The sequence below is a fragment of the Somniosus microcephalus genome, chromosome 6, assembly GCF_052327205.1.
Source record: "Somniosus microcephalus isolate GS21.2 chromosome 6, FLI_Smic_1.0, whole genome shotgun sequence".
Taxonomy (NCBI): Eukaryota; Metazoa; Chordata; class Chondrichthyes; order Squaliformes; family Somniosidae; genus Somniosus; species Somniosus microcephalus.
The window spans coordinates 243789571-243815464 of record NC_140992.1 but is presented as its reverse complement, the minus strand read 5'-3'; the positions used below and the strand labels follow the sequence as shown (position 1 = coordinate 243815464).

Genomic DNA, 25894 nt, shown 5'->3' with positions numbered 1-25894 from the left:
TTTGCTAAAATTACCTCCTCTAAATAGACTATATGGTAGGGGAATCCTGAAGCCTGGAACACGGCTTCCAGCTGTGATAAAGTTGCCTGTCTTTCTTCTGGACTCCTTCCACATACAGCTCCCTCTGTAGGTGAAACAGGAAAGAGACATTAACAATTTGCCTTCTACATGATAGCAGGTGCTGATACATACACATTCGCAAGCATAGCTTTCCTCGTCTAATTTCACCTCTGCAACATTGCTCGCCTCTGCCTCAACTCACCAGACTCAATTATTCTCGATGCATAGTACATAGACAATAAAGGGGAGGATGACAAAAGGGACTACCAATAGGTTAGGAAAGAAGTTAAAAAAAAATTAGGAAAGCAAAGAGGAGCTACAAAATTATCAAGGAATATAAAAATAGTAAAGTATTCTACAGGCACATGATTAACAAAATCATAGGACAGGACCACCAAGGGATGCACAAGATAAACTCACAGATAATGACAACAAAATGGTAGAAATATTGAATAGTTACTTTGCCTCAGTAGTTACCAGGGAGACTAAAAGGTGGACAACACATTAGAAGAGTTCAAAAAAAATAAAGATATACAAGATAGAAAGGGGAGAGATATTTGATAAACTAATCAAACTTAGAGAGGGTAAAACCCCTGGTCTGGATGGATTGCATCCACACATAATAAAAGTTAGGGAAGAGATAGCAGAGGCACTATTACATACATGTAAAAATGCATCAGAAAAGTGAACAGTGCCAGAGGACTGGCAGACAGCTAATGTTATTCCTATATTTAAAAGGGGAGGTAGACCAGTTAGCTCAACATCGATGGTAGGAAAGATAATGAAATTTTTACTCAAAGATGTAACAGAAAAAACAGCTAGAAACCCAAAATATAATATCAGCACAGATTTCAAAAGGAAGGTCATGCTCAACCAATCTTACTGGTTTCTGTGAAGAAGTAACAGAAAGAGCAGACGTAGATGTAATATATTGGGATTTCAAAAGGCCTTCGATAGATAGTTGACTCAGGGCGAAGGTCAGAGAGTGTGGAGTCAGGGGACAAGTAACAGAATTGTTATCAAACTGGCTACAAAACAGAAAACAGAGCAGGGATTAAGGGTAGCTACTCAGACTGGCAAAAGGTGGGAAGTGGTGTTTCACAGGATCAGTGCAGCGACCACCGTTGTTCACCATTTACATTAACAATTTGGACCTGGGAATCGGAAGTACAATTTCAAAATTTGCAGACGGCACCAAATTGGGGGTATAGTTAATACTGAGGAAGAATGCGACAAACTACTAGACATTAATAAACTTGCAGAATGGGCGTGTAATTGGCAAATGAATTTCAATATAGATAAGTGTGAGGTAGTACCTTTTGGTAGGAAGAATAAGGAGGCCATATACAGGAAACTTTGGTTTATCCGGAGGTTGTATGCCCGGAAGCCTCGATCTAACGGCAGAAATCAGCAGCCGTTTTGGTAAACAGTCAGGCTGTGGAAAGCGTCTCTGTAGCTTAGCAACAGCTTCAGAGACGCTTCCAAGGTACGGGCCGAGTGTTTACAAGCTGTTGCTAAGCAACAGTGTTTGTTGTCAGATACGGAGATGAAAACCTCCGTATCCTTCAACATTAACACTGGTCTATCTGGAAGTTTTGATCTAACGGCACCAGCTCGGTGCCGGATATCGCGAAGTTTCCTGTACTGCTTGGATAATAAGCGTCTAAATGGGGTATAAGTGGGAAGAGATCTAGGGGTACAGATACACAAATCACAAAGTAGCAACGCAGGTTAAAAAAGGCCATTAAAAAAAGCAAACCAAGCACTGTGGTTCATTTCTAGAGGAACAAAATTGAAAAGCAGAGAAGTTGTGTAGAACCTTGGTTAGACCGAGTACTGTGCTCAGTTCTGGTCTCCATGTTATAAAAGGGATATAGAGACACTGGAGATGATGCAAAAAAGATCCACAAGGATGATAACAGAACTGAGAGGATATGCTCATCAGGAAAGGCTGAGGCTCTTTTCTCTTGAAAAGAGAAGGCTCAGGGGTGACCTGATAGAGGTCTTTAAGATAATGAAGGGTATTAAAAAAAATAATACGGTAGACGTATAGAAAATGTTTCCACTTGTGGGGAGACCAAAACTAGAGGTCATAAATATAAGAGTCACTAATAAATCCAATAGGGAATTCAGGAGAAACTTCTTTACCCAGAGTGGCAACTGTGGAAAGTGCTACCACAAAGAGTAATCGAGTCAAATAGCACAGATGTATTTAGAAACATAGAAGATAGGAGCAGGAGTAGGCCATTCGGCCCCTCGAGCCTGCTCCGCCATTCAATGAGATCATGGCTGATCATCCAAATTTAGTACCCTGTCCCTGCCTTCTCCCCATATCCCTTGATCCCTTTAGCCTTAAGAAATATATCCAACTCTTTCTTGAATATATTTAATGAACTGGCCTCCACCGCCCTCTGTGGCAGAGAATTCCACAGGTTCACCACTCTCTGGGTGAAGAAATTCCTCCTCATTTCAGTCCTAAATGGCTTACCCCTTATCCTTAGACTGTGACCCCTGGTTCTGGACTCTCCAGCCATCAGAAACATCCTTCCTGCATCTAGTCTGTCCAGGCCTGACAGAATTTTATAGGTTTCGATGAGATCCCCTCTCAATCTTCTAAACTCCAGTGAGTATAAGCCCAATCGACACAATCTCTCCTCATACGTCATTCCTGCCATCCCAGGTATCAGCCTGGTGAATCTTTGCTGCACTCCCTCCATGGCAAGAACATCCTTCCTCAGATAAGGCGACCAAAACTGCACACAATACTCAAGGTGCGGTCTCACCAAGGCCCTGTACAACTGCAGCAAGACATCCTTGTTCCTGTACTCGAACCCTCTTGCTACAAAGGCCAACATACCATTTGCCTTCTTAACCGCCTGCTGCACCTGCATGCTTACCTTCAGCGACTGGTGCACAAGAACACCCAAGTCTCTTTGCACTTCCCCGTCTCCCAATCTATTGCCATTCAAATAATAATCTGCCTTCCTGTTTTTGCCACCAAAGTGGATAACCTCACATTTATCCACATTGTAGTGCATTAGCCATGTTTCTGCCCAATCACCCAACCTGTCCAAATCGTACTGGAGTTTCATGACATCCTCCTCACAGCATACCCTCACACCCAGCTTTGTGTCGTCTGCAAATCTGGAGATATTACATCCAATTCCCTCGTCCAGATCATTAATATATATTGTGAACAGCTGGGGTCCTAGGACCGATCCTTGCGGTACCCCTCTAGTCACTGCCTGCCACTCGGAAAACGACCCGTTTATTCCAACTCTTTGCTTTCTGTCTGCCAACCAGTTCTCTATCCAAGTCAATACCTTACCCCCAATCCCATGTGCCTTAATTTTGCACACTAATCTCTTATGTGGGACCTTATCGAAAGCCTTCTGAAAGTCCAAATACACCACATCCACTGGTTCTCCCTTATCTATTTTACCAGTCACATCCTCAAAAAATTCCAGTAGATTAGTCAAGCACGATTTACCTTTTGTAAATCCATGTTGACTTTGTCCGATCCGGTCACTGCTTTCCAAGTGCTCTATTACATCTTTTATAATGGACTCTAGCATTTTCCCCACTACCGATTAAGGGGACGCTAGATAAACACGAGGGAGAAAGGAATAGAAGGGTATGCTGATAGGGTTAGATGAAGAGGGGTCGGAGGAGGCTCATGTGGAGCATAAATGCCAGCATAGACCAGTTGGGCCAAATGGCTTGTGTCTGTGCTGCAGGCTCTATGCTTCACTTGCTGGCTTCCATATTCCACCCGCCACAAATTACAGTGCATCCAATCCTATCCTGCCCTACCTACTCTATTATTACTCACTAACCATCAATGGCTCTTCATCCTACAACATTGATTTCAAAATCCTTGTAGTCATCTACATGAATGTCCATGAGCAGACTGCTCCCTACCTCTGCAACCTTCAGCCCCAAGTTGCAGCATGCACCCACTGTTCTTCAACTTTGGTCTTGTTTGTATCCCTCTTCCCCTCACTCCCCTTTCATTAGTACAACCTTCAGTTATCTGTACATTACACTCTGGAATGTTCTCCCTACTGCCTTGCTACCTTTCCCCATTCCTCCCTAAAACTCGAAATAACAGAAAATGCTGGAAAAACTCAGCAGGCCAGGCAACATCCGTGGAGAGAAAAGAGAGAGAGTCAATGTTTCGGGTCAAACCCTTTGTCAAGACTGAAGGCCAGGCTGGGAGAGAACAAAAGAGAAGTGAAGAGACATTAAGAGGTATTCAAAACGAGACGAGATGGTGATAGGACTAGTGGAGACAGAAGACAGCTCTAGATTAAGTGTGAAGTGCATTGGCAGAATGAGAGACAGCTGCCATGTGGGAGAGAAAAAAAAAGGGGAAAAAGGGCCAAAACAAAGGTGTGGATAAAAAATAAGTAAAAATGTAATGGGGGCCGAGGTTATGATCTGAAATTGTTGAATTCAATGTTGAGTCCGGAAGGCTGTAAAGTGCCTAATCAAAAGATGAGGTGCTGTTCCTCGAGCTTACGTTGAGCTTCCGTGGAACAATGCAAGAGCCCGAGTATGGTGAGGTCCGAGTGGGAATGGAGCGGTGAATTAAAATGACAGGCGACCGGAAGCTCGGGGTCATCCTTACGGACTGAACGGAGGTGTTCCGCAAAGCGGTCACCCAATCTGCGTTTGGTCTCCCAATGTAGAGGAGACCACATCGTGAGCAGCGAATACAGTATACTAGATTGCAAGAAGTACAAGTAAATCGCTGTTTCACCTGGAAGGGGGGAGGTATAAGGGCAGGTGTTGCATCTCCTGCGCTTGCACGAGAAGGTGCCGGGTGAAGGGGAAGGGGTGATAGAGGAGTGGACTAGGGTGTCTCGGAGGGAGCGGTCCCTACGGAATGCTGAAAGGGGAGGGGAGGTATAGATGTGTTTGGTGGTGGGATCACTTTGGAGGTGGCGGAAATGGCGGAGGATGATCCGTTGTATGTGGAGGCTGGTGGGGTGAAAGGTGAGGACAAGGGGAACCCTATCGTAGTTCCGGGAGGGAGGGGCAGGGGTGAGGGAAGATGTGCGGGAGATAGAACGGACACGGTCAAGGGCCGTGTCAACCACGGTAGAGGGGAATCCTCGGTTGAGGAAAAAGGAAAACATGTCGGATGCACTGGTGTGGAAGGTGGCATCGTCGGAGCAGATGCGGCGGAGACAGAGAATGGAATAGATTCCTTACAGGAGGCGGGGTGGGAGAAAGTGTAGTCCAAGTAGCTGTGGGAGTCAGTGGGCTTGTAGTGAATGTTGGTCAATAACCTATCCCCAGAGATGGAGACGGAGAAGTCAAGGAAGGGAAAGGAAGAGTCGGAGATGGACCATGTGAAGGTGAGGGAAGGGTGGAAATTGGAGGCAAAGTGAATGAAATTGTCTAGTTCAGGGCAAGAGCAGGAAACGGCACCGATACAGTCATCAATGTACCAGAAAAAGAGGTAAGGGAGGGGACCAGAGTAGGACTGGAACAAAGAGTGTTCCACATATCCCACGAAAAGGCAGGCATAGCTAGGACCCATCCGGGTACCCATCGCAACACCTTTGATTTGGAGGAAATGAGTGGAGTCAAAGGAGAAGCTGTTCAATGTGAGAACAAGTTCAGCCAGGCGGAAGAGGGTAGTGGTGGATGGGGACTGGTCGGGCCTCTGTTCAAGGAAGAAGCAGAGCGCCCTCAGGCCATTCTGGTGGGGGATGGAGGTGTAGAGGGATTGTACGTCCATGGTGAAAAGGAGGCGGTTGGGGCCAGGAAACTGGAAACTGTTAAAGTGGCGGAGGGCGTCCGAAGAGTCGCGGATGTAGGTGGGAAGAGACTGGACAAGGGGAGAAAAGAGAGTCGAGATAGGAAGAGAGAAGTTCGGTGGGGCAAGAACAGGCTGAAACGATGGGTCTACCAGGGCAGTCCTGTTTGTGGATCTTGGGAAGGAGGTAGAAGCGGGCTGTGCGGGGTTGGGGAACTTTGAGGTCGGTGGCCGCGGGGGGAAGATCTCCAGAGGAGAGGAGGTCAGTGACAGTCTTGGAAACGGTGGTTTGATGTTCGGTAGTGGGGTCATGGTCCAGGTGGAGGTAGGAGGTGTCAGAGGGTTGGCGTTCAGCTTCTCTCCCACATGGCAGCTGTCCCCCATTCTGCCAGCGCATTTCACACCTAATCTAGAACCGTCTTTTGTCTCCATTAGTCCTATCACCATCTCATCTCGTTTTGAATACCTCTTAATGTCTCTTCACTTCTCTTTTGTTCTCTCCCAGCCTGGCCTTCAGTCTTGACAAAGGGTTTGACCCGAAACATTGACTTTTCTCTCCACGGATGTTGCCTGGCCTGCTGAGTTTTTCCAGCATTTTCTGTTATTTCGGATTTCCAGCATCTGCAATATTTTGCTATCGTACCTCCCTAAAACTCACTTCTTTGCTCATGCCTCTATCAAGATCCCAACCATTCTCTCACCACTATTAAGCACTACAGAAGTTAAATAAATTGCTGAAAATTTTATTACATTAACTGCATTATAAAAATACTTTGTGGTTCCAAAATCAATAACACTCTACATCCAAGAGACCGACATCCAATCTATCAATGTCCCATCCTTATCCCTACAAAATCAGATGCTCCACATAGTACCACAATTTTTATCGATAATTAGTGATTTTTTTTTTAATGCAGTATATATTGTATCAATTTCAAGTGACAGTCATGTTAATGAAAGCTAAAACTACAGTACCCACATATCCTTTTACTTAAAATGTTGCAAACTACACCATACTGTACCATCGATATGGACTATCCCAGGAGAAAAACGCAACTTCTTGGGAGCTTCTCTACACAAACCCTAAAGGAGAAACAACGGTTTACTATATTTTGCTAATGTAAATCTATTTGCTTAACAGTACAATATAGAAGATTTCTTTAAAACAATTTCTGCAGGAATTAAAAAAAAAAATTGTACTAATTTATGGTAATTTCATCTTCTATTGGGATTTCACGGTAATAATGCACTATATACAGTCACAGCAAATGGTTAACTTCATCTAAAAAATATAAAAGCATTATTGTAGGTGCATCAAATTTCTGAATCAACCAGTTATAATTAAAATATTGCATGTTAATACACAACCTAATCTTAACAGCACTAACAGGCGCAAGTACTACTAAATTGGCAGAAAAATGTCAAATGTTAGTTTATTTTTGTCAGGATTACAAATCCGTTAATGACTCTTATAGTATTTGCATTCACATCAATGCATCTGATCAAATGATGCAGTACCCGAGACATGAACAAATGATTGCTAATCATTTATTTTACCACGTGAATCACTGTTGAGAAAGGAAGCGAAGTTTGATATTAATTATAATACAGTACCTCTTGAACCTGGCAAAGCATTGCACTAGATGTGGGACCACCTGATAATGCCAGCAAGACCTGTACAAAAAAATAGCAAAAAAAAAATGTAAGGCGAGTAACAGAAATTTCTAGTTATCCATACAAAGTTCTGCCACCCAGCAGCTCAGCAAATGCAGAGCACCATCAGGCAATTTAGCCTCAAGTTAACAATTTCAGGATTGGCAAATAGTACTTACTTACTCCTCAGAAGTAAGCTTATATCCAGTTTTGTCAACCTAAAAAGCAATTTGACATAAAACCAGATATTTACAACACTGAAAGGCATCATTCAGCCCATCACGTCTGTGCCAGCTCTTTGCTAGTCAATCTAAATCTAATCCCGCTGCCTCACTTTCTCCCCATAGCCCTGCATCTTCCTTTCTTTCAAATAGTTATCTAATTTTCCCTTAAAAAATGCAACAGTTTCTACCTCAACCACTCCCTGTGGCAAACCATTCCATGCTCCAATAAACCGGAGTAAATACATTTCCCCTAAGCTCTCTCCACACTATTGGCATCTTGCAGATAAAAGCAGTGCTTATTTTTGTTCATCTTGGATCCTTAATTGTTTCTTTTTTCACTTACTGCAAACCTTAATAGCTGTTTCCATCTCACCCCCCAAATTTTAATTTAAAAAAGGAAAAAATTCCTAAAAATGAACAAAAATGCACCAGTGATATTAAAGTTCAATAATGGAGTTCCCCCGATAGCTTCGTGTAGAAATTCACTGCCTATCGTGGTACTGAGCCATACAGACCAACAAGATCCCAGGTTCTGAAACACTGACTCAGTTTCTCTCTCCACAGATGCTGCCTGACCTGCTGAGTATTTCCAGCATTTTCTGTTTTTATTTAAGATCCCAGGTTCAATCCGCAGTCTGATCAGAGCAGTTGACCTCAGCTCGGAGTGACAGCGGGGATATTACAATTTTCCTCAGTACTCGTTTGCTGGAGAAAAAAAAAAAATCAGCTCCCAATTGCAATTCAGTGGCTCCTGCTGAAAAGCATCAGGTTCACCTGTAATAACCACTGCTCCCAACCCCTCAACCTAGACTGTATAAGTTTATTTTAAATCCAGTAGCAGGATATTTTCATTTATAAAAATACAAGTTTTAAAGCAGATACGTCTACTTGCATTACTCACCTGTTCTCCTGGAAAAATTAAGCGCGTCTTCCCTAGCATGGCACGGAATTTGTGTACAAAGTATTCTCTGAAGCAGGATCTGAGTGAGAAGAAATATAAACATTACTGCTGGAAAGCTGAAGCATTCTGAATTTTCAGGTTATCTTTAATGCCATTAATCAACAATGACTCCATTAGTCTAAATTAAATAGTATAATAATGGAAAATCTAGGTTATTCACCCTCACACTAAATTGGTCCCCTTGTTACCAATTATCAGCGGAAACTTTTCACTAATTACCCTCTCAAAACCTTTATAAATGTGAAAACCTCTAACTTTCTCTATTCCAGTGAAAGCCCCATTTGTCAAACCTTTCTTCAGAACTCTTGGTACCATTCTCGTGAATCTTCACTGTGCCCTTTCCTTGGTTCCAATAATGGAGTACCTAGAACTGCACACAGTACTCAAATTGTGATCTAACCAACATCTTCTACAAACTCAAGGCAATTTCCTTACTTTTTATATTCAGTGCCACCATGTCTAAAACCCAGATTCCCAGGTACCTTTCTTAAAAAGGTCTTTTCTACCTGTAATCCCACTTTTAAAGATCTATGTATTTGCACCTCTAGATCTCGGTTTCGCCACTCGGTTAAGAGCTTTACCATTTAGGATATACTTCCTTACACTATTCTTGTCCCCAAAATATACGACTTGACTTCTCTCACTGAACTGCATCTTTCACTGATCTCGCCATCCTGGTAATCTACTCCTGTTCTCTTGCAACCTCCCACATTCTTCCCAAGTCTGCCATGACCCTATTTTGGCATTAGCAATCAACTCCAATATCATTCCTCTTCTGCCTACGTCCAAATTATTTCTATAAATGAAAAATAGAGGGGCTTGGGCATTCCACCACTCACATTCTGCCAATCCAAAAACATCTATTTACAGCCATTCTTTGTTTCCTATCCACACAGTTACATTCCTTTTAATACCATGTGCGTAAATTTTTCTTGCAAATCTCATGTGGCACATGATCAAACAGCTTCTGGAAATCCAAACAGAAAATATACTGCATTCCTTGTAATTTATACAAAGGGCTTTCTTCAATAAATTCAATTAAATTAGTTATGCACAGCCTTGGATTTACATAGGATATACGGCATAAAAACAGGCCATTCGGCCCAACCAGTCCATGCCGGCGTTTATGCTCCACTCGAGCCTCCTCCCGTCTTTCCTCATCTAAATCTATCAGCATAACCCTCTATTCCCTTCTCCCTCATATGCTTGTCTAGCCTCCCCTTAAATGCATCTATACTATTCGCTTCAACCACTCCCTGTGGTAGCGAGTTCCACGTTCTCACCACTCTTTGGGTAAAGAAGTTTCTTCTGAATTCCCTATTGGATTTCTTGGTGACTATCCTATATTGATAGCCTCTAGTTATGCTCTTCCCCACAAGTGGAAACACTCACTCTGTATCCTATCAAAATTTTTCATAATTTCATAGGTCACCCCTCAGCCTTTTTTCAAAAGAGAAAAGAGACCCAGCCTGTTCATCCTTTCCTGATACGTATACCCTCGCATTTCTGGTATCATCCTTGTAAATCTTCTCTGCAGCCTCTCCAGTGCCTCTATATATTTTTTTTATTTTTTTTATTTTTTTAAATAAGAGAAGCACTACTGGCGCGAATTCATGAACTCATTTCTCTTATCTGGAAGGAGGAGAGCATGCCAGGAGATCTCAGAGATGCCGTAATTGTGACCATCTCCAAGAAAGGTGACAAGTCTGATTGCGGTAATTACAGAGGAGTTTCCCTGCTGTCTGCCACAGGGAAAGTCATCGCAAGAATCCTCCTCAATTGCCTTCGCCCAGTGGCTGAAGAGCTCCTCCCAGAGTCGCAATGTGGATTCCGCCCACTAAAGGGCACAATGGACATTATCTTCACCACACGTCAATTACAAGAGAAATGCAGGGAACAGCACCAACCGCTGTACATGGCCTTCTTTGATCTCACAAAGGCCTTTGACACTGTCAACCGTGAGGGATTATGGAGTGTCCTCCTCAAATTCGGCTGCCCTCAGAAGTTTGTCACCATCCTCCGCCTGCTTCATGATGACATGCAAGCCGTGATCCTGACCAACGGAGCCACCACAGGCCCAATTCATGTACGGACCGGGGTCGAGCAAGGCTGTGCCATCGCACAAACGCTCTTCTCGATCTTCCTTGCGGCAATGCTCCATCGCACCCTCAGTAAGCTCCCCACTGGAGTGGAGCTAATTTACAGAACAAACGGGAAACTGTTCAACCTCCGTCGCCTCCAGTCCAGATCCAAGGTCGTCCCTTCTTCTGTCGTCGAATTGCAGTATGCAGATGACGCTTGCATCTGCGCACACTCGGGAGGTCGAACTCCAAACCATCGTTAACACCTTCACCGAAGCGTACAAGAGCATGGGCCTTACACTAAACATCCGTAAGACAAAGGTCCTCTACCAACCTGCCCCCGCCACACAGTACTGCCCCCCGATTATCAAAATCCATGACAAGGCCTTGGACAACGTGGACCACTTTACGTACCTCGGGAGCCTACTGTCAACAAGGGCAGATGTCGATGACGAAGTCCAACACCGCCTTCAGTGTGTCAGTGCAGCCTTGGGTCACATGAGGAAGAGGGGGTTTGAAGACCAGGACCTCAAACCCAGCACTAAGCTCATGGTCTACAGAGCAGTAGTAATACCCGACCTCCTATATGCCTGAGAGACGTGGACCATGTACAGCAGGCACCTCAAAGCACTGGACAGGTACCACCAACGCTGCCTCTGCAAGATCCTGCAAATCCATTGGCAGGATAGGCGCACCAATGTCAGTGTTCTCGCTCAGGCCAACATCCCCAGCATCGAAGCTTTGACCACGCTCGATCAGCTCCAATGGATGGGTCACATCATCCGCATGCCCGATACGAGACTCCCAAAACAAGTGCTCTACTCGGAGCTCCGACACGGCAAGAGAGCCCCAGGTGGGCAGAGGAAACGTTTCAAGGACACCCTCAAAGCCTCTATGAAAAAGTGTAACTTCCCCACCGACACCTGGGAATCCCTGGCCCAAGACCGCACAAAGTGGAGGAGAAGCATCCAGGAAGGCGCCGAACACCGAGTCTCTTCGCCGGGAGCAAGCGGAAGCCAAGCGCAAGGAGTGCATGTCAACCCAAGCACACCACCCACCCGCCCCTTCAACCACCGTCTGCCCCACTTGTGACAGACTGTAGGTCCCGCATTGGACTCAGTCACCTGAGAACTCATTTTTAATGTGGAAGCAAGTCATCCTCGGTTCCGAGGGACTGCCTAAGAGGAGAAGATACATTTTTTTATAATATGGCGACCAGAACTGTACGCAATACTCTAAGTGTAGTCTAACCAATGTTCGATACAGATTTAGCATAAATTCCCTACTTTTCAATTCTATTCCTCTAGAAATAAACCCTAGTGCTTGGTTTGCTTTTTTTATGGCCTTGCTAACCTGCGTCGCAACTTTGTGATTTGTGTATTTGTACTCCTAGATCCCTTTGTCCCTCTACCCCACCTAGACTCGCACCCTCCAAGTGATGTGACCTCTCTATTCTTCCTACCAAAATGTAATACCTCACAATAATCTGTGTTGAACTTCATTTGCCAATTATATGCCCATTCTGCAAGTTTATTAATGTCCTCAGTATTGATAATCCCCCCCCCAATTTGGTGTAATCTGCAAATTTAGAAATTGTGTTTTTGATTCCTAAGTCTAAATCCTTAATGTAAATTGTGAACAGCAGTGGTCCCAGCACTGATCCTTGTGGAACACCACTACCCACCTTCTGCCATGAATAGCAACCCTTTACTCCTACTCTCGCTCTGCTTTCTGTCCTGAAGCCAGCCAGCAATCCATTCTGCTACTTGTCCCCTGACTCCTCATTCTCTGACCTTGTTCATCAGTCTATTATGGGGTACCTTATCGAAGGACTTTTGAAAATCCAGATAAATTACATCTACTGCATTACCATTGTCTACTCTCTATGTTACCTCTTCAAAAAATTCAATAAGGTTGGTCAAGCAAGGCTTTCCCTTTTGAAATCCATGTTGACTATTCATTATTATATTTTTGGTTTCTAGATGTTTTTCGATTTTCTCCTTCCGTAGGGATTCCATTATTTTTCCCACCGATGTTAAGCTGACTGGTCTATAATTTCCTGGACATTTTCTACCCCCCTTCTTAAATATCGGTATTACGTTAGCTATCCGCTAGTCCTCGGGCACTATACTTTTTTCTAACAAATTATTAAATATGCATAGTAATGCCTTGGCTATCTCTTCCCTAGATTCTTTTAAAATGCGTGGATGCAATCCATCCAGACATGGGATTTATTCTCTTGAGTTTGATTAATTAATTTTAATATCCCCTCTTTATTTTAAATGCACTTATCTCATTCCTAATCTCATCATCCAATGTCATGTCCACCTGTTCTATCTCCCTGGTAAATACTGAAGCAAAATAATTATTTAATATTTCTGTCATCTCTCTATCGTTATCTGTGGTATTATCCTGACTATCCCTTAATGGCCCTATTCCCATCCCAACCTTCCTTTTTTTTTATTGATGTGCCTATAAAATATTTTACTATTCTGTTTTATGTTCCTTGATAATTTAATTTCATAGTTCCTCTGTCTCCCTAATTGTTTTTTTGACTTCTCTCCTAATCTTTTTGTATTCTCTCTTATCATGCACTCTCCTGCTGTCTGTGTACTTAATATATGCCTCTTTCCTTACCCTCAATAGTTTCCTTATGGCTTTATTCATCCATGGAGTTTCATTATTGTTTGGTTTGTTTTTTCCTTTTAGCAGAATATATTTTTCCTGAATTCCGTCAAACACCGCTTTAAATGTTCCCATTGCTGTTCTACATCGTTGTTTGCCACTATTGTTGCCAATTTTTGTTTCCCCAAGTTCTTTTTTCAGCCCCTCAAATTCAGCTTTTCTCCAATCTAGTAACTTGGTTTTCGTCATACTTATGTCCTTCTCAATTATCATCTTAAAGCATATTATATTATAGTCACTATTGTCTATATGTTCCCCTACCTTTACTTCTCTTATCTGCTCTGGTTCATTCCCCATTACTAGATCCAATATCGAATCCTCCCTTGTTGGGCTTTTTACATATTGGGTTAGAAAGGAGTCCTGTACACATTGTAGGAACTCCATTCCCTTATCCCCTTTACCTACCTTTTCTGTCCAATTAATATCGGGGTAGTTGCAATCCCCCACGATTATTATTCTATGTTTTTTACTCATTTCCCTAAATTGTCTGCATATTTGTTCTTCATTAGCCCATGCCTATGTACATGTTCATTAATTTCTTCCCACATTATAGACTCCAGAAGTTTACCCACATCCAAGTTAAGATTAATGGGCCTATAATTTTCTGTTTTATCCTTTTCCCCTTGAAGAGGTATGACCTTTGCTACCTTCCAGTCTTCTGGCACAATTCCCATCTCCAAAGATTTTTGGAAAATGATAGCTAGTGCTTCCACTAGTTCTTCCCTAACTTTCTGCAGTACTCTGGGATATATATCATTTGCGTATGATGGCTTTTCTATTTGTCTGTACCGTAGGATGTTTTACTACGTTAAAGGTGCTATATAAATACAAGTAGTTGTTGTTGTTGTAGTCATCCAATTAGCTTTTTTTTTTTAAAAAAAGCGTCCTTTTGACTACTACTTCTCTATTATTGCTCTCCACATCCTCCTCAGGCACTCCTACAGGTAAAAACTGTTGTGAAATACTTACAAATGCTTTCTTCCATTCCCTCACTCCCATCGATAAGATGACGTCTTCATCTAAGTACAGGAAACTTCTGGTATCCAGCACCGACGTGACCATCAAAACTGCCTAGAAACCAGCGCTAATGTTAAAACATACGGAGCTTTTGAGCTCTGTGTGAATCAACAAACCCTGTTGCTTAGCTTCAAAACAGTCGGCCACAGCTTAAAAGCGTCTCTGTAGCTAAGCAACAGCTTCAGTTAGACCTTGCAGAGCCTGACTGGGGGAAAAAAAGCAACGAGAAGTAAAAAAAACTTATAGGAAACGGCTCCTGAATTTTGCCGGTAGATAGAGCTTTCCGGACATTTAACCTCCGGTTAAACGAAAGTTTCCTGTAGTTGAAAGCCCTTTTTTGACTATCTTTTTATTTCTTATGTGCTTGCAAAAGCTTTTGCTCTTTCTCTTTATCATACTGTTCTCAGCCTTCCTAATCTCCATTTTTACTTCCTTTCTACATCCCTCCTTTTTAAATTTTATTTTCATTCTAACCTCTATTTATGCTTTTGACAAATCCCCTTTACCCTTAGTTGGAATGCATTTAATCTGGATTTAAGGTACACATCAGCCATAATCTAATTAAATGGCGGGACAGGCTCGAAGGACTGAATGGCCTACTCCTGTTCTTATGTTCCTTTGTATTGACAACTAATTGTACATTGAGAAATACTTAAGTTTTGAAATTTTCAATTGCATACTTTGATACTTACTTACAAAATGCATCTCCAACCCGAATGACCAACACTGCAGAACCATCCTTGCACTTCATACATTTCTGTGCAACACTGCAGAAAGGAATTCATATTTTAAAGTAAAAAAAGCAACTTAGGTATTTAGAGATTTCCCCATGAAACTTCTGAACAATACAAAATCTGGATAAATGATAATGTTAACACAGAAAGCAGTTAGTGCAATACAGGTAGAATAGTTGGTAACTGAAGAAAGGGACTTGATGTATTGAACACTTCTGAACTAAAAATAGTTACCGCATATTACTTAATTTTTATTAAGATTTTCCTTTTCTATTAAGTCTCAATGAACAAAATCAAATACAACGTGTCTCTGGAATAACTACTATACAGTGGGTTTAGTATGGCTTGGCAACACATCTCTGGGTTAGAACTTTTCCACACAAAGGCTAGTGAAAATCTGGAACTCACTCCCCTAAAAGGCTGTGTTTACTGGATCAACTGACATTTTCAAGACTGAGATTGATAGATTTTTGTTAGGTCAGGGTATCAAGGATAGGGAACAAAACAAAGGCAGATAAATGGAGTGGAGGTACAGATCAGCCATGATGGCAGAACAGGCTCGAGGGGTTGAATGGCTACTCCGGTTTGTGTGTGCCTGGAAGGTTGTGAATTTAGGCCCCCAAGGATTAAAGTGCATTATCCAGACCAACAATCCAATACCAAGGAAATGCTGCATTGACAGAGTTCATGCCCTTCAGATAAGGCGAAGGTCCTGTCTGCCTATTCATCAAAAAGACCAAAGGTGTTTCTTCATCCAAATGCATTTTGTAAACTACTGGAGGTACATTTCTCTCAGGTTGGGAATATCAAGTGACCTATGGCAACTGTTCCAGTTCACTCAGTCGTGATTAATGCCCTATTTTCCCATAAAGCTCCCAACCCTTTCTTCTTTAATGTATTTGACAGTAGCATGCAACCCCACCCTTTTGTGTTGCATCACGAGGCTGCTTTTCACTAAATGCATTCTCCTAATAATGGTTGACATACCAAACAGCATCAAGAACGAAAAGCTGTCACATTAGCAAGATACAATTCTGGTTACTACTGTACGCGAACATCAGTGATAAATTGGAGTCGGAATTAGATTCAACGGCATATTCTACTGGCAGCAACAGCAATTGTCACAAATGGAGCAACAAAAAAGCTTTTGTTTTCAATGCCAAGCTGAATTTGCAGTTATCTGTTATTTTTTGCATTCCTTCTGTCAACTTAATCTCATTGTCTTTACATTTTCCCATTGCCTTTACAAAATCCGTGTGATTTTTAAGTTAATTCTTGATGGGGGAAAAAAATAAAAATAGCTCACTGCCTCATTTAATCTTTCAACATGCAACCAGCCCCCTTCAGAAAAACCGAGTTTGAGAGGGGGATTGCAATTGCATTGACTTTGTTTTGTTTCCAATGCGCTATGTCAGCTGTCGTCCGCAGCCGGGAGTGTCCTGCTGCAGTAGCAAGCAGCGGCGGCCAGGTTCTCAAAACCTCCCCCCACATATATACATAAAATAATTTAAAAAAACCTCCGTCGACAACAAAGCGTTTGATGTAGAAGTGAATGAGTTCTCCACTCTCCCGCTCACCTGATGGCCGCCGCCCTCTGCAGCGGCTGCTCCGTGTAATCCTCCTCCACCTCACACATCGCCTCGCTCGATGTTGCCCCGGGCTGGCTGGCTGGCTGGCTGGCTTCGCTCGGTGTTGCCCCGGGCTGACTGGCTTCGCTCGGTGTTGCCCCGGGCTGACTGGCTCGCGCGGTGTTGCCCCGGGCTGACTGGCTCGCGCGGTGTTGCCCCGGGCTGGCTGGCTGGCTCGCTCGGTGTTGTCCCGGGCTGCTGCCTTCACTCAGTGTTGCCCCGGGCTGACTGGCTTCACTCGGTGTTGCCTCGGGCTGACTGCCTCGCTCGGTGTTGCCCCGGGCTGGCTGACTGCCTCGCTCGGTGTTGCCCCGGGCTGACTGGCTGCTCACTCGGCTCGCCGCTCCACGCGGAAAAACAGCAGCAGCGGCCGCCAGCGCGTGTCGATGACGCACACTGACACGCGCCCCGCCGAATCACTGCCGTTGCTCAACCCGCACCGACACTGACCGGGAGGATCAAATATTATTCGTTGTTCCGCTTGGAGTTAATTTTTTTTAAACGTATGCTGTTACTTTTCAGTCAAACGTTTCTATTTTTTTTGTTTGCTTGATCAGAGCTATCGCTGATACCGACCTCGCGCTTGCAGCCGGGCTTTGTTTGACAACACCGCGCTTTGAGGAAAGCAAATGGCGGCGTTTCCGTGGGAACGGGCTGGGTTCCGAGCGCCGATGACGTCCTAACGTGCGGTTAGCGGCGCGATGTGATGACGCGCGCAGCTCCGGGAGCGTCGCGGCTTGATGACGATTGTTTAGGTTGTGGAGGGCAGATCATGGCGATGTTTCGGAGTTTGGTCTCTGGCAATCAGACCAAACAGGCGCCGGCAGCGGGGGAGAACTTGGCGGATTCGTACAGCTGCCCGATCTGTCTGGAAGTGTACCACAAGCCGGTGTCCATAGCAAGCTGCGGACATGCGTGAGTTTTTAATAGCGAATCCTGATTGATTGATTGATAGATAGATCGAGCTGGGATTAGAGTCCCAGACAATGGCTGTGCGCAGCCGAGGGGAAGTTCAGCTGTGTTTATTAACACCCTGACACAGAACTGCCAATGAGGCGGTAAGGGAAAGGTCACCAGCATCCTGAACAGGAACCTGTGGTTGTCTGCTTAAAGTGCGCTTTGCAGAGGTTGTTGTGAAGTTCTTCTGAAGCTCGTTCGATGGCGTCATCTTCACGGTGGGAGCCGTGATGCCGGGTCCGGTGCACAGTCAAATCACATGGAGACTTTCAACCGGTTGTTGGGTCAACACAGCCATGTCTTTAGTAGCTATTAGGCAGCTGCTGTTCTTGTTTTTGGGGCGGTGTTCGCACGGAAGATGTTGGGTTTCTTCTGTTCGGTTTAAATGCCCCCTCCTCCAAAAAATAATTCTGCAAACGCAAGTTTGACTAATCACGTCAAAAACCGATGTGACGGAAAGATTTTGATGTTCGTGGTGTTTATAACATGTCCGTGTAGATGAGTGCCAGTATGTTTTATTTTTAAAAAATCCATTACCATTTTCTCCGCCCTCAAATATAATCAAATCAATCAAAATCAAATCAACTTTTATTGTCACTGTTAGTGCACAAGTGCAGTACAATGAAATCGACGAACATTGACACAATTAAATGCACTAAAATAAACAGAACCGTGTAATTATAGAGTTGCAATGTAAATTTAACTCGCCTCCAGTTAACAGAATGCTGATGTAAATAGAACACACAATGCTCGTTGGAGCTTACTGCAAACCTATGTGATTTAGTAGCAAATTGTAGACAAAATCAGATCTGTGAACTCCTTCAATGAATACAGCACATTCTGTCTTCTGTGCTGCCTTATTTTCTATTTTTCTCTACGCTGCAGGCTCAGCAGATTTAAAAATAAAAAGTTTCTCACTTTAACCAGGCTTTGTGTGCTGTACTATTCTGAATCAGTAGGAACAGTCTTAAAATGTGTGGATATATGAAGTGCTCCAGCTAACTGTCGTTGGCTCCCCCGTAGATAAAGGCATACAGATTGAAGTGCTGATGAGCTCCAGAGTCAGAGGATTAAGTTGGCAAAGGGAGTTACTACGAAACATTCAGTGATGATGTGTAGCAGGGAGACAAAGCAAATATTCGACCAGAACTGTGGCTCTTGGGGAAAGGGAGTGTGATTTTCTTTTTTCCAACAAATTTTTTATTGGGCCTTGGGTTGCTCAAAAGGGGAAAATGATTAAACCAGGACATAATCACTGATTTTTGTTGAATCGAGTTTTGGTAACTTCTGCACCCCATTTTCTGCTGGCTAGTTTCCCAAGCTGTGTTTCCTGACTTAATGATTAATGTTAAACATGCAGAAATGTACTTGCCATTGCCCTACAGGTAATGCAAAGTTATGTTGATTTTTGATATCAGTGAAATGTAGAGCTCATGTTGCTTTACTCATTTCTTTTATCAAATCATTCTTTCCTTCCTCTGTACTCTTATCGCCTGTGCGGATGGAGATTTCATTTTTCCTTAATGTATTGTAGCAAAGGGAAATGTTTATTGAAACCCATTTGAAATAATATATCCCCCTTTTTGTTTCCAGGACATTTTAAAGGAATTATCCCCATAGCTGAGGGCTTTGATACTGGCATGGCTATAAACTTGTGATTGTTTTTGTACCCTGTTGGTAAGCTGAATTTACTAATCATTTGTGGGATGGTTTGGTTGGGTTCCCAAGAGTTCAGTTTTTTTATGCCATTTACACATGGGAAGAGAATGTGCACCCCTTGATGAAGAATTTCCAGGTTGTTTTGTTTGTCAAGATAGGTTATGGAGAATATTCTGTAGGTGACTGTGTCCCAAAGTGTGTATTTTTAAACACAACTGTACCTCAAAGTCCTGCATAATAAGTGTGTTGGTATACCAACTTACCAATAAGTTTACCCAACATATTTAATCCCCCTAGGGAAGGTTCTGCAGAGCTGAAAGATTGCACAAAATATTTCTAGGTGGCACCATCATTGTTATATGCAAGACAAGAATAACTTCCAACTTATAATCAAATCTCTAGATGTATCTCAGTACCTTATTTTTCCATGTTTATAACAGCTTCACTTTGGATATTTTTGGTGAATGTTCAGTAATCATACACAAGTCTGCTAATTAGCATTGTTAAGATGTTGGTTCTCTCCAGTGACTTCCTACATGTAATTACTAAATCACTTCCCTCAAGAATGTACACTTATTAATTTCCTCCAACTTCATCATGTTTCACCCTTCTTTACTCAGTTCACGAAAATTCACTTATTCACAAATGAACATTAGAATACAATGAAGAGAGGGAGTGTTTTATTTTATTACATTTTTATTATAAATCTGGGTACACAATGACAGGCAGTATCTCTAGAGTGGGGGGATCATAACCAGGTCGCAGGGGAGCAAAGTGAGGAATATTTGGGGAAGGGAAGATCATTGGGCAGATCAAACTGGATCATTCTTGCACATCACTTTAGTAACATTTTTAATACTGACTAAGGGTGGGGAGAAAAGTTGGCTGTAAAATTGTCAGCAATAATTAATTACTTTTTGATGTTATAGAACTTACAAGACCTAATGGATATTAAGTGACATGTTCTCGGCTGAATTTTTTTTAACACTATTCCACACACAAAAGTATAGTCAAAATTATCTAAACAATTATCTTTCTTTTCTAGTCTAAGCTTCACTTGGCTATTGTGTTTTATAAGATGATGAAGAAGTGAAAGAGCATGAATCACAGGACTGAATAGGAAGGGAATCATGTACATTTTCTCTCTACCACCCAAGGTGGTAGAGAGAAAACGGGGAATTACAGACCGGTAAGCCTGACATCGGTAGTGGGGAAAATGCTAGAGTCCATTATAAAAGATGTAATAGCAGAGCACTTGGAAAACAGTGACAGGATCGGACAAAGTCAACATGGATTTTCAAAAGGTAAATCATGCTTGACTAATCTACTGGAATTTTTTGAGGATGTAACTGGTGAAATAGATAAGGGAGAACCAGTGGATGTGGTGTCTTTGGACTTTCAGAAGGCTTTCGATAAGGTCCCGCATAAGAGATTAGCATGTAAAGTTAAGGCACATGGGATTGGGGGCAAGGTACTGACTTGGATAGAGAACTGGTTGGCAGACAGAAAGCAAAGAGTTGGAATAAACGGGTCTTTTTCCGAGTGGCAGGCAGTGACTAGTGGGGTACTGCAGGGATCAGTCCTTGGACCCCAGCTATTCACAATATATATTAATGATCTAGACGAGGGAACTAGATGTAATATCTCCAAATTTGCAGACGACACAAAGCTGGGTGGGCGTGTGTGCTGTGAGGAGGATGCCGAGAAACTCCAGGATGATTTGGACAGGTTGGGTGATTGGGCAAAAGCATGGCAGATGCAATATAACGTGGATAAATGCGAGGTTATCCACTTTGGTGGCAAAAACAGGAAGGCAGATTATTATCTGAATGGCAATAGATTGGGAGAAGAGGAAGTGCAACGAGACCTGGGTGTCCTTGTGCACCAGTCGCTGAAGGTAAGCATGCAGGTGCAGCAGGTGGTTAAGAAGACAAATGGCATGTTGGCCTTCGTAGCGAGAGGGTTTGAGTACAGGAACAAGGATGTCTTGCTGCAGTTATACAGGGCCTTGGTGAGACCACATCTTGAGTATTGTGTGCAGTTTTGGTCGCCTTATCTGAGGAAGGATGTTCTTGCCATGGAAGGAGTTCAGCGAAGATTCACCAGGCTGATACCTGGGATGGCAGGAATGACGTATGAGGAGAGATTGGGTCGATTGGGCTTGTACTCGCTGGAGTTTAGAAAAATGAGAGGGGATCTCATTGAAACTTATAAAATTCTGACAGGACTGGACAGACTAGATGCAGGAAGGATGTTCCCGATGGTCGGGGAGTCCAGAACCAGGGGTCACAGTCTAAGGATAAGGGGTAGGCCATTTAGGACAGAAATGAGGAGGAATTTCTTCACCCAGAGTGGTGAACCTGTGGAATTCTCTACCACAGAAGGCAGTAGAGGCCAATACATTAAATATATTCAAGAAGGAGTTGGATATATTTCTTAAGTCTAAAGGGATCAAGGGGTATGGGGAGAAGGCAGGGACAGGGTACTGAATTTGGATGATCAGCCATGATCGCATTAAACGGCGGAGCAGGCTTGAGGGGCCGACTGGCCTACTCCTGCTCCTATCTTCTATGTTTCTATGTATATATGTGGAGTGAAAAGTTTATTTGCTCATTCATTGTGCCGATAACAGATAAACTGAAAGCAGAGAGTACTGTAAATTATCTAATACGCAGTGTTTTTAGATTCACTTTTTAAACATAGGAAATATAAAAACATAATTTAAATGATTAATTTTAGCACTTTTAAATTATACCTATCAATCTATCTTGTTATATTAAAAATGCCCATTGATCACACGGTGATTCAAGAGGATGTGGAGAAAAGTTTTTTAAAAAACATGGAATAAAATTAAACTTCAAAACCAGTGAACGTTGCTTGCCCCTGTGGGCTGAATGGCCTTAAATTGGAAGTAAACCAATGGGAGAAGCTGCAATTGTGTACTTTTGCCCACCTGCAGGGAGACAAATAAGTTAAGAATCGGGAAGTTAATTAAAAACATTCTGTAGGCTGTAATTATGCATATATAATAATTCCTTAAATATTTTATAGAAGCTTACCAGAAGAGACTTGATTAATTTTACAGTTGTGGTTTTAACTGTGCTTTGCAATATTAAACTGAAACCCATCAAAATTGGATTTCTGTGCCCAATTACATGAACTCCAGCTGTTTGCAGTGTTTTATACAGAAATATTCCAGGGTTAATGCTCCACCATGTATTGTGAGGTCATTTCTTAATACACCCACATTTTACATGTCCAATAAGACAAAAAGTAGATAAAATAATCTGTCAGAAAAAGGACTTCTACCTTTAGCTTATTATTAGCCGTAGCTGACTTACTGCTGTCTTCTCCCATGCAGAGTAGCCTAACTTGACAAAATAGGGTGAGCCTGGGAGCAGAAATATCTCCGTGTTGGGAATAATTAAAAATAGTTGTTTCTCGTTTTACCCTAGTCAAAGATGGGTTTGACTGTTTTTCCTTTGTACCTTTATTCCAGTGATGTGCGTGAATTTCTGAGAGGGCACGTGTATGTGTGTTATTTTCCAGTATTTTCTTAATTTATTGTGTAAAATTAGACATCTGAATGTAAAAAACATTCTATAAATGCACCTGTTATGATGGTTTAGTGGATACTCATGGTGCAGTATTGATCAGTACAGACCAGGAAGTTCCCAGGTTCTACTGACTTAGCCAATCGCAGCCAGGATGGCGAAGGAAGTATGACAGTTAGCATCAGATCTTGGAGTTAGGTAAAGAAAGAAAGACTTGCATTTATATAGCACCTTTCACGACCACCGGATGTCCCAAAGCGCTTTACAGCCATTGAAGTACTTTTTGAAGTGTTGTCACTGTTGTAATGTAGGAAACGCAGCAGCTAATTTGTGCACCTTCGACAGTGCAGCACTCCCTCAGTACTACACTGGAGTGTCAGCCTAGATTTCTGCACTGAAGTCTCTGAAGTGGGACTTGAACCCACAACCTTCTGACTCCGAGGCGAGAGTACTACCAACTGAGCCACAGCTGACACCCATGGTCAAATAACTTGTTGCCTTTCCCTTTTTAATATTTTCTTCCTTGGCTCGGGAGTTCATTTTTGTCCCGTTACACCTCTGTGAAGCGCTTTGGGGTGTTTTTTGACATTAAAGGCTAAATATAACTGCAACGCTGTTGTTTCATGCTGTCTGCCCTCGCACAGGAAGATTGGCCATTTTGGAGAGCTGCTGGCACTTGTAAAATTACCGTAGCATGAGAAGAAAGAGGAATTTAGAAATACTTCCTAGAAGTTACATGTCTTTTTGCCAAAAACATTACTTTGGAATAGCCTTGTGGCAAAATAATTTGCAGTATTATATATTTTTTCATCTATCCAATAAATTATGGCAATGTCATTTATTAAATAACTAGCTGAAGTGCCCGGCGGTGCCGAGGCTTTTTCGAGGGCATGTTGTTGTTGGAAGAGAGAGAGAGAGAGCGACTTGGGGGGTGGGGGGGGAGAGAGAGAGAGAGAGAGAGCGCGACTGGGGGGGAAGAGAGAGAGAGAGGGCGGGGGGGGAAGAGAGGGCGGGGCGGGGGAAGAGAGGGCGGGGGCGGGGGGAAGAGAGGGCGGGGGGCGGGGGGGAAGAGAGGGCGGGGGCGGGGAGAGAGGGCGGGGTGGAAGAGAGGGCGGGGGGAAAGAGAGGGCGGGGGGAAAGAGGGGGGGAAAGGGCGGGGGGGGAAGGGAGGGGGGAGGGAGGGGGGGAAGAGGAGGGGGGGGCGGGCGGGGGGGCGAAGGGAGGGCGGGGGGGGGAGTGTGGGGAGGGAGGGGGGCGAAGGGAGGGCGGGGGGGAGTGTGGGGAGGGCGGGGGGGAAGGGAGGGCGGGGGGGAGGGTGGGGGGGAGGAAAGGAGGGCTTGAGGCTGAGAGACGGCCACGGCCACGCCCGGTTGCCGGGGTAACCCTGCCGCGCCGCGCCGCCCCGCCCCGCACTCCCGAGAGCCCGGCTCTCGAAGCCGCAGCCGCCCCGCACCGCACTCCCGAGAGCCCCGCTCTTCAAGCCCGTCCCGCACTCCCGAGAGCCTCGCTCTCCAAGCCCCAGCCGGCCCGTACTCCCGTTGCCGGGGTAACCCGATCCGCACTCTCGAGAGCCCCGCCCCCCCCCGCCCGAACCGAGCGCGGAACAGAGTCTCACCTGCTCCTGCTGCGCGCGCACCCTGACCCTCGTCGCTGACGCCGTTGCCCCGGGTAACGTGACACGGTGGGGTGGTGGGCGGGTGAGGAGCTTAGCAGCAGCCCAGTTACCTAGCTTGAGCCTGGCTGGGCAAGAAAGGCCCAGGCTTTCAGGCCTAAGAAAAAAACGGGCAAAGGTAGGAAAAAGAATGTTCAGGTTAGATAAAATATTTACAAATGAGTGATTTATTTTAAAAGAATTTAATAAATTGAATTTTATTTTGCTGGAAATGTATATTTGAAAAGAAAGACGCTGAAAGCGGGAAAAAGAAAGGAAAAGTTTGGAATCAAGATGGCGGCGACTCACCTCGGTTCAGAACGATAAGGCCCGCCCACACACGCACCGATTGGCCCGGCCGCACGCGGCAGCAAGCCGCCGTACGATTGGTCGACCTCGAGGTCATTCTGTCGTTAATGAGCGGATAATGAGATGCTAATGAGCGGAATGTTGAAGGTTTTTGGGATACCGCGGGCGCGATTTTAGCCCGGCCGAAACGTAAATACGCTTAACACCGTCTCGGAAGCGTAAGCTTTCTTTGGAGGTAACGCGCGCGTAGGTACGCCCTGTAACTTTCGAGCGCATAGCCCGCCAGATGCACACGCGTTGACAGACAGACAGATCGACCGATTTATATATATATACTCGCTGAAGTGCCCAGCGGTGCCGAGGCTTTTTCGAGGGCATGTTGTTGTTGGAAGAGAGAGCGAGAGCGCGACTGGGTGGGGGGGGGGGGGGGGGGGAGAGAGAGAGAGCGCGATTGGGGGGGAAGAGAGAGAGCGACTGGGGGGTAGAGAGAGAGCGACTGGGGGGAAGAGAGAGAGCGACTGGGGGGAAGAGAGAGAGCGGGTGGGGAAGGGAGGGCGGGGGGAAGGGGTGGGGCGAAAGGGGAGGGGGCGGGGGGGGAGAGGGGGGGCGGGGGGGGCCCAGGCCGAGATCCCCGCTCTCCGAGCCCCGCCCCCCCCCCCGGCCGAGCCCAATTGCGGCTCTGAGAGACGGCCGGCGGCCGAGCCCCGCCCCGCCCCGCCCCCCCCCCCCCCCCCCCCGGCCGAGCCCGATTGCGGTTCTGAGAGACGGCCGGCGGCTGAGCCCCGCCCCCCCCCCCCACCCGAGCCGAGCGCGGAACAGAGACGCCGCGTCTCACCTGCTCCTGTTGCGCGCGCACCCTGACCCTCGTGGCTGACGCCGTTGCCCCGGGTAACGTGACGCGTGGGGGGGTGAGGAGCTTAGCAGAAGCCCTAGCTCGGGCCTGGCTGGGCAAGA

At 44.5% G+C, this 25894-nt stretch overlaps 2 protein-coding genes across 5 annotated transcripts in view; one reads left to right on the top strand and one right to left on the bottom strand.

Annotated features, from left to right (window-relative positions):
• Positions 1-17494, bottom strand: part of ctu2 (cytosolic thiouridylase subunit 2 homolog (S. pombe)) — a 42357-nt gene extending 24863 nt beyond the window's left edge. For 2 of the 3 annotated variants that reach the window (XM_085991685.1, XM_085991684.1), the window contains exons 1-6: positions 16760-17494; positions 15141-15215; positions 8606-8684; positions 7442-7501; positions 6850-6910; positions 15-124 (exon numbers count right to left, since the gene is read on the bottom strand). In XM_085991685.1, the coding sequence (XP_085847811.1) occupies positions 15-124; positions 6850-6910; positions 7442-7501; positions 8606-8684; positions 15141-15215; positions 16760-16818 (444 nt within the window). In that variant the 5' untranslated portion in view covers positions 16819-17494. Of the gene's footprint in view, positions 1-14; positions 125-6849; positions 6911-7441; positions 7502-7659; positions 7689-8605; positions 8685-15140; positions 15216-16759 lie in introns of those variants that run through there. The other variant, XM_085991686.1, reaches the window with a different exon arrangement.
• Positions 17495-17539: 45 nt separating this feature from the next.
• rnf166 (ring finger protein 166) overlaps positions 17540-25894 on the top strand; it is a 57782-nt gene continuing 49427 nt past the window's right edge. The window contains exon 1 of one of the 2 annotated variants that reach the window (XM_085991688.1): positions 17540-17725. In XM_085991688.1, the coding sequence (XP_085847814.1) occupies positions 17583-17725 (143 nt within the window). In that variant the 5' untranslated portion in view covers positions 17540-17582. The remainder of the gene's footprint in view (positions 17726-25894) is intronic. The other variant, XM_085991687.1, reaches the window with a different exon arrangement.